This window comes from Panicum virgatum, chromosome 1K (assembly GCF_016808335.1).
Source record: "Panicum virgatum strain AP13 chromosome 1K, P.virgatum_v5, whole genome shotgun sequence".
NCBI classification, from domain to species: Eukaryota; Viridiplantae; Streptophyta; class Magnoliopsida; order Poales; family Poaceae; genus Panicum; species Panicum virgatum.
Window position 1 is genome coordinate 35,318,765 of NC_053136.1, and position 9,058 is coordinate 35,327,822.

Genomic DNA, 9,058 nt, shown 5'->3' on the forward strand with positions numbered 1-9,058 from the left:
CACTGACGAAAAAGTCTAGTAGACCTAATTCGGTGTGAAGGTCTTTCTTTGCAACACAACATGGAATTCTTTCGGTGCTCGGTTAAAACCTTCCTGTGCACGTATCTGGGACTGGCGCACTGCCTTTGCATACAAGACAACTAAGAAGAGTTGATATACAGCTATTAATTGACAAAGTGGAACCAAATTGCCGGCATGGAAGGGATGTCTGATGAATAAAGCCGCCGCGCCTAATTAACTCAGTCCTTTCATCAATATATCGACTGGATACTTGATCATGTTAAAGTAAAGCATAAACAAATGCCAGTCCAAATGTTAAACAAACAGTCACCTTACATTCATCCTGGACATTTTGCAGCAATGGACTCAAGTGTACATTAGGAGAGAAAAAAATACAAAACATTATTTGCATCTTAGATTCAAAAGGGCCATCCTAATGTATGCTTTCTCAAAAAGAAAAATGATACCTTTGTCTAATGCAGAGGCCTCAGATACAGATTCCTTGGCCGGGTTAGGAACTGGTTCAAGCTCCAACTCCAGGTCACTGTCATCGCCCTACCATGGTCAAGCAGGTGAACATAAAAACCATAGTAGCAGTAGGAAAGGAACTGCAGTTGTCAAATGATCTGGATCGCATCGCTTGGCGATGGAGTTCAAATGGAGAGTACAGTGCCAAGTCAGCTTAGCAGATTCAGCACATTGGATCATCAATTTGGAAGGCTCATGCAGAGGGCAAGCAGAAACTCTTTGCATGGTTACTTGTGCAGTGCAAACTACTCACGGCAGATAGGTTAAGCACAAGACAATGGCCTTGTAGCCCGGTGTGTGTTCTGTGCAATCAAAGGCAAGAAACAGAATCAGGAGCAAGAGACAACAACACATCTTGTCCTTCACTGTAGTTTTGGCGAAGAGGTCTGGGGAAGAATTCGAGCATAGCAAGCAGGACTCATTGAAGTGCCGGACCAGGAACAGGAGGTTATGGATGGTGGCAGGAATTGGCAAAACTGCCAAGGAAGACGAGGCGCACCAAAGCGGTTGTTCTGATGTTCAATCTCTGGAAGTCGTTTTTTAACAGATAAAATGTTCAATCTGTAGAAGTCGTTTCTCTTAAGGTCTCAAATATAAAAGATACAAGTACAAGTGCCAAATAATTACGGGAACCGAACATTGTACATGTACTAGGTTGCAACCGATGGTAATTTGACCAAACTCGATTCTCAAGTGCAAGACAAAAAAAACTTCTATGGCACAACGGAAATACAGGGAGCTCACAACTCTGCAGCAACATCTAAAACTGATCCTCCTCAATACATGTTAGATGATAATCTGGAAATTTTTCCTCATCTGTCATTCCCCCATCAAAATAACCCTGCAGCTGCAGGAACAAAGACCTAGATTTTAACATTGTCGTGGCGTCCATCGCACTCAGTCTTGATGGGTCCTTCTTGGACGCTCCTCCTCCTCGCCTTGCCCAGAAAAATACATCAAAGCAACAAGAATGGCGACCAAGAAGATGAGAATGTAGATCGCATTTAGACCGAGCAATGATGGGGAGCCACGGCCCACATTTTTCTTTATTGTTTTTCCTGACCTATATCCCTCTAGAAAACGACTGACTTGAGATCCATAGTCACCTTCTTCGAGCCTCTCTGAACCCTCAACCTTAAAGAAAAAGCATTTCAATGAATCACATATCACAACTGAACAAACAAGCAAGAGTGAGTCGTCTAATTTATCTGTGGCTGGACATTTGGGTTGTATCTTGTGAATGAAAAAAACAACAACAAATGTGCAAGAACAGATAAGATTACCTTTTTCTATGTGTGGTGAAATATATTAAAATTAAAAAGAATCAACAGAAGCAAAAGAAAAACAATAATCTACTTACCACTTCGTACTCCTCTTTTGTGTCCCAGACAATAATCTTTGGCAGCTGAGAGTCCTTCACATCAAAAGTCTCAGTGAATTCCTCCCACTGTTTGACTCCCACAAACCCGAACACTAAATCATGGTTTGCATTGGCTGCAGACCTCAACACTTTTATCAACTGTGGTGCATTTTCATCCAACTCATCCTCCAAAATTGTAAGAACAACTTTCCTCCCATCATCTTTCAATAGATTCACAGTCTCTCTATTGGTGGGCACGGTTAAAGGCAGTAGGGACTGCCTTATAAAATCTTCCAGAAAGGTTCCTGCGTCCAAAATAAACTATTGGTATGTACCATCAAGCTGGAAAAGTATGCACTACAAACACACAAGTATCTATGTTACCAAATCACTGACACATTTACATCATTAGAAATCACAGAATATAGAATGAATAGTAGGCAACAAAGGAATTTTCCCTTGAACCACACATATCAAGAAGTGAATAGAGAGTGTTATCCCAATCATACCTTCAAATGGACCATAGAATACACTCTGCTCATTATATTTTGGGTTAACAGAAACCAATGCCGGAAACTTGTCAAAATCATACAAGACCATCATATCCTCGGAGAAATCCTTTGCTGTAGAAAACCATGCTTTCTTCTTGTATTTTGCTCCAAATTCAGCAATCACTGACTCATCCACCCCAAACCCGATAAACAATGGAAAATTGATGCCAGCGGCGTCAACGAAACCTTTGATCGATGAGTCTGACTCGAGAACAGAGACATCAGGCGCAACAAGCTTCTTAAGATTCTCAATGAGCAAATCAGCCTTCCTTGAATCCGTGTACTCAGATGGCACTCCGTGGTCAAAGAGCATCAAAGTTGGGAACCCACTGCATCCAGAAAACACAAAATGTATGGAACTCTTTGGCTGTCTGGTAATCAAAGTACTCAAGTGAAGCGGGTGGCTTACTCGACTCCATATTTAGACCCGAGCTTCCTGTACTTGTCGGCATTTACTTTCGCAATTATGATGGGCGTGCTCAGTCCAGCCAGCACCGGAGCAGCTTCATCCAGCTGCAGAAGACAAGTCAAGCAAATGCTCATCAGTTCAGTTCAATTTCAACCTAAGTGGCCATCACAGGCACAGCACAGGAAGATATTTAACATCGACACACCTCTATGACTGTATTACATGCAAAATGATGTTCCAGTTTGACAACCAAGGGAATGGGATATGGTTGTATGGATACGCTAGTGCTCGTATGACCCACATCCTCACATGGAATTCAGATGGTGACGCGGCCATTCCGTCCAGCACCCTAAGTCACTTGCTTATTTAAAGGGGAACATCGTCCAGTGATCAGCATTTCCCGGCTCCAATCCGCTCGAATTGTAGACCAAATTCCTCCTTGCAAGCTCCATCCAATTGATTTGAGCCGAGCAGACCGCACTCAGCTAATAGTTTCTATCAACGCAAGATTCCTATTGCACCGAGAGGCGATACCACTCACTTCCCTTCGATTCCCTACGAACCACTAAGCAACCAGGTGCAGAGCCGTAGGCAGCAGACAGGCGTGGAGGGGGATCGCTTTACCTGCGGGGCGAGGCGCTTGCAGTGGCCACACCATGGGGCGTAGAAGTCGACGAAGAGGTAGTCCACGGCGCGCACCGCCGCGTCAAAGTTGCTCTCGTCCAGCTCCACCACCGTCCCGTCCCGGGGGATCTCGAACTCCGCCGGCTCCCCTCCATCACCGCCCGCGCTGGCCACGCGGCTCGGCGGCAGCAGAGCGAAGAGGAGGACGAGCGGAAGCAGCAGCCGACGCAGCGCCATAGTTGCGCTCCGCTCCCGCTCCGGCCGATTCGATCTCGCCGCCTCTGCCTTGCCTTGAGCGGAGGCGCACGTGGATGGTGGACTCGCTTTTGAACCGACGAGCTGCGGCCTCGAAGGCCAGACGCCCAGACCACACAGTTGACTGCCACGCAGCAGGCACCTCCAGCAGGAGAAGGCGTAACACTGTGGTCGCTGGAAAGCACAAACGCAAAGCGAAGACGTAAACTCATGAGCACAAATGCCCAGATGCTGCACTAAATTCTGAGGGCTACAGAATGCTAATTGCTGCCAAGAGCACCACCGAAAGTGTTGCGAATACAATAAGCCAACAAACATCTTGCAAACTAAAACTGTATCTTCTACACTCCCAACCTATGCAAAGCACTGTGCACCGAAACTGCAGATGAGATTTGGCCATTTGGGAGCTCACAAGGCAGCTCACCCATAGAGAAACTCAGCCAACACGGGCAGCTGTGAGTTACAGTACAATAGATTATGGACCCACGGCACGTTCAAATTGCACATCAGAGCACACCAACAGAAGTGTAACATTTGATTCATTTAAGAATATATGGGAAACCGGATAAGAAAAATCAGAATGTATTACAATATGGTAAGTTCAGGCCACTGTATTATTAAAAGGGACAGTTGTTCCTACGTCAAGACCCGATAACAAAGGGTAAGCCTGTGTAAAGAGAGAGCAGAGAAATGACTAAGTAAAATTGAAGCTCCAGATTGAACTTCTCAAAATGCCATGGGAGAATGGGAAAAGATATCCTCATGGACAGGTATTTTAAGCTGTGCTGTCTTTGGTATTTCAAACTATGCAGAGGCAGTCTTCTTCTGCTGGAAAACAACTGCGTACACAGGGACTCCAACACCAGTGCCCACGGCAGCCAGCACGGCGAGGGAAACCTTAAGCTGCTGGTGCTTCATCCTGTGCAGGTTGTACATGTGCTTTGCATGGACGTAGTATGGCTCATCATGCGCGTGTGCTCCCATCCGCCTCACTCCAGTGGAATGAAATCCACGAGAAGCTGGGAGAGACGACAATGGGTCAGGTAAGTAAAACAAAAGCAGCTCGTATTACACAGCCACATGGGAAGACTAAACTGCATGATAAATTTGATAATATGGAAACTTCCAAGGGTATAATGATTCAAATGAACATATATAAAGAATACATATCCAAAGAGTAAAGCTAACATCTTCATGCTGCAAGTTGCTCTGCCAACGCCAATAATGTTGTCAGAAACAAAGGCATGCATTTCAACTTTTGAGGTATTCAATGTAATGATGCAATATGTTTAACATAGTGATGCAGATTGTATAGAGATTGCTGAATATGAAAAAAAAATTGCACATAGGTAATACGGAGAAGGTAGATGATCGCAATAATGAGCCAATCTAGCATTAGCATTTTGACAGGCAAACAAGAATGTTGCTGATGAGTAATACAATTAGACTGATGGGGAAAAAAGACAATTTCATTTGAAGAATATCTTTACAAATTTAATGTAATTTGCTTTACCACGTGATCAGGATCAACATCTCCATCCATACAAATTAAAGCAGCTATAATCACTATAACCCCTCAATATGCAAGTAGTTCTGGATTTTCACATTTGATCGCATATAATAAAAACATCAACAGATGCCATACCAAAGCAGCAGGACCTAAGATGGAGGTTGTGAGTTGTAGAGGCTAACAAAATGAGCTGATCACTAATCAAAACTACAAATCCATAAAATCATTGCTACAACAACAGTACACGACCACCTGATTACCAACAACCAAGGGAATAGCAAAATGATAGCAAGCATAATTATACAGGCAGTGGATCTCGGAAGCAATCAAACACAAAATTCATTTTGGCAGTAGCATTTGCCACCATTGTTAACAGGCAAGGACACAATGCTGGCACCCTCCAATACAACTAGAAAACAGAAGAGCTCGAGCAGTTCGATTCTGAACTGAGACGAATTGCAATCTAGACCGATGTAGAGCAATCAAACGTCTACCTCCGTGCCAGATACAAAAAGGAGTTTATAAACTCCGTAAGTGGACGCAATCTTTTTTTGCCCCAGCGTTTCCTATACTGTTCAGATCAAAATGCAGGCTAACTACAGCTGCATCCGCGCTTCGCAAATCGCAAATAATCATATTTTCGTCGAAAGTTAAGCGAACATTTGAAGCTCTGCGACACAAATCGCGCACCACGGGAAATGGAACGCTCGCGAATACCATACCCCTCCCAGGGACGAATGCGTCAGATCTAGGCGGGAAACGAAGCAATCGGATCGCGTGACAGGGGGAACCCCGATCGGATCGCGGGTGGGCGGGTCTTACCGGAGGCGGCGGCGGCCTCGGCGCTGGAGACGAGGAAGCGTAGGCTGGCCCGTACCCCGTGGCTGAGCGCCATCGCTGTCGTCGTGGGTCCCTCTTTTCCGGTGGTCGCCGGCGGTGGTGTTCGAGGCCTCCGGGACGAGCACGTGCGCAAGGAAAAGGGGGGGGGGGGGGGGGGGGTCAGTGTTGAACTGGGTCGGGTTGTAGCCTGCTTCGTGGGCCGTGTGGGCTTTCTACATTGGATTGGCCAGACTCAAGCACTTGGCCCGTTCAGTTGCCGCAGGCTCCGCTAGAACTTATCAGCAACTGCCAGGCCTTGTTTAGTTTGTGAAATTTTTTAGATTTTGACACTGTCGCACTTTTATTGTTATTTGATAATTAATATTTAATTATAAACTAATTAGGCTTAAAAGATTCATCTTGTGCTAATCAGTTAGACTGTGTAATTAGTTATTTTTTTAACTATATTTAATGCTCTAACAGGTACTGTAATTTTTTTTTGAAACTAAACAGGGCTTCAGTTCCCTAAAAAAACTACTGTCAGTTTTAAAACAAGCCTTTGTGGTTTATCCATTCTTAAAACTGTATTCCTACCCTAAAAAAACTGTGTTCCTGTACCTATGAACACTGATACAGAATAAAATCCCTCCTGAAAAAAGCTAATAAAATGCTGGTTTGCAATCGTTTAATGGCCCTAATGCATGTGTTCAGCAACATTAATTAGTGTGCACGAGTGACGCAGACTGTTTTACAGCACTTTATATACTCTTTTTTACTGTTGATGCAATAGGCTCTTGTGAAGGTTACCTTAATTGACATGTCCGTGGGAATTGGATAACTTTAGGGACTGATCTTAGTATTCAGGAAAGTTTAAAGACCTTATCCAAATTTGAAACACAAGCTCATCACAGATTCGCCCTTTTCCTTTTTGATGTTACATGATATTCTGGTTGACAGTTAATATCAACAAACGTTCGGGTTTTTTTTTTGCGAGTAAAGAGAGATTTTATAGAATACTTATTGAAGAGTTATAATTACAAGCAAAATCAACTGCTCGACACAAGCTGAGAAGCGACTACGCCACACAGCGCTATGATTTAGCCTCTTAGCCAAATGCGCAAGCTCATTTGCTACTCTATTTCTACCCCTCTTTATTACATTACTCAAGTTGAGGACCGGAAGCCTGCTAGCAGCCTGCATAGCCTCCTGTCTGGATGATGGAGTGTGGAGTGGCAGGCGGGTCTCACCATCTTCGCCTCCTTTAGGTACTGGACAATATGGAGCAGTCTGATTCTATAATTATCTGTAAAAGTTCCCATTTTGTAGCAAGAAGGATTCCTTCTCTACGTACCAGCGCTTCTGTTCCGGGTTCATCACAAGTAACAGAAGGAATTTACATCTGATTGACAGTTCAACATTCATTTATAATCCATCGTATAGATATAGGTGAATAAATGATCCTGATAAGCCTAGCCCTAGCCTGTACCACCATGCATATTAGGCCAATTCCAATGGGTGTTTTTATTTTGTTGTTTCCAAGAATACCACATCACCAAAAACACAAATAAAACTATGGATGAATGCATTGTTTCATGTTTGCTATTTTATAGGCTCTCATCTTATTTAATTCTAAGACTTATCAAGCGTTGGTAACCGTGCATACATAGTTTCATCTAGATGAAACTCATTTCATCTCTCTTCTCATTAAATCAGTATCACATCATCTAAAATGGTAACATGACACTCTATTTAATGTGTATGAAACTCAAATGAAACCTTTACCGGAAATGGCCTTACTTTGCATCCATAATTAATGCCAAGCATTTCTTCAGTTCCGTGCGCTCTGAGTTCTTCAGGTTGGCAATGGACTCACTGACTGTACCCTGTCATGACCGGCAGCGCATCTAGCAGCTGAGGCCCTGTATAGTTGGTGAAATTTTTTGAGTTTTGATACTGTAGTATTTTTGTTGTTATTTGATAATTAATGTCTAATTATGAACTAATTAGGTTTAAAATATTTGTCTCGTGCTAATCAGTTAGACTGTATAATTAGTTATTTTTTTAACTACATTTAATGTTTTATGCATGTGTCCGAATATTTGATGTGACGAATATTGTAGAAATTTTTTTAGAACTAAACGGGGCCTGAGATCTGAGAGGACATGTACTTTGAACAATAATTCAACTGTTGCCAATTCATAAGATGCATGTATGTACCATGTCCTCTGCAATTCAGATGAGCTGTTGCTTTGTTGCTTCTATGCTGATCCAACACTGTTCTAGACTGCGCCAACTGTATTTATGTGACACGTTGTTGAGCAAAGCTAACCGCATGCGTTTAGATAACTCTTTAATTTCTGCCATACATTTAGGACAGTGGCACAACTCCTTGCACCAGACGGAGGTTCATGTGAAGGGCAACCAACAGACCATCCTGATATCAAGTTTCTAAGCAGGCGAGTGATGTGATGGATTGATACCTGTGAATATATTGCAAGATTTGAAAACGAAAAAAAGTTTGAAGTTTAGTCTTCTAGGTTTCTTTCTTTGTTTTCTAGCTTTATTTTTTATATTTGTGAAATTTCTCATTTGAGGTCTAGAGTCCAAGAGCTCTTGTAACTCTTTTGGCTGTAGTTATTCACTTGTGAATGATAAATGTCGGGATTTTTTTTCCATAATCTAAAAAAGGTCTAGAGTCTTCTAGGTTTATGTGTAGTTATTCACTTGTGTAGATAACTCTTTGTAATTTTTAGACTTCATTTGCTTTTTTTAGAATTTTAAAATCATTCGGATACACGTTCATGGTCGTGTTTCCTGCACAAGATGTTCGAAATTTCTTTGCATTTAATGGGTAAGGCCTCAAACTAGGTTAAATAACATGAGTATCATTTTTCACTCATTTTATTCTATTATTTGAATCACTTGCGGCTCAAATTTGACTTGATTCAAAAATTACTTGAAATGCAATTAATTAGTTAAATATAACAAATAAATAGAAAAAT

The 9,058-nt window shown here is 42.5% G+C and overlaps 2 protein-coding genes across 2 annotated transcripts; both read right to left on the reverse strand.

Moving 5' to 3' along the window:
- Window positions 1-1,041: 1,041 nt before the first annotated feature.
- Window positions 1,042-3,855, reverse strand: LOC120704336 (protein disulfide isomerase-like 5-3). The gene is made up of 5 exons (XM_039988694.1): window positions 3,473-3,855; window positions 2,849-2,952; window positions 2,398-2,768; window positions 1,889-2,193; window positions 1,042-1,662 (listed from the first exon to the last, which is right to left on the reverse strand). The coding sequence occupies exons 1-5, from the start codon at window positions 3,707-3,709 to the stop codon at window positions 1,426-1,428; spliced, it is 1,254 nt and encodes a 417-aa protein (XP_039844628.1). The 5' UTR covers window positions 3,710-3,855; the 3' UTR covers window positions 1,042-1,425.
- Window positions 3,856-4,249: 394 nt separating this feature from the next.
- Window positions 4,250-6,220, reverse strand: LOC120704345. The gene is made up of 2 exons (XM_039988705.1): window positions 6,060-6,220; window positions 4,250-4,746 (listed from the first exon to the last, which is right to left on the reverse strand). Exons 1-2 carry the CDS (start codon window positions 6,130-6,132, stop codon window positions 4,532-4,534), a joined length of 288 nt encoding a protein of 95 aa, XP_039844639.1. The 5' UTR covers window positions 6,133-6,220; the 3' UTR covers window positions 4,250-4,531.
- Between the last annotated feature and the right edge of the window lie 2,838 nt (window positions 6,221-9,058).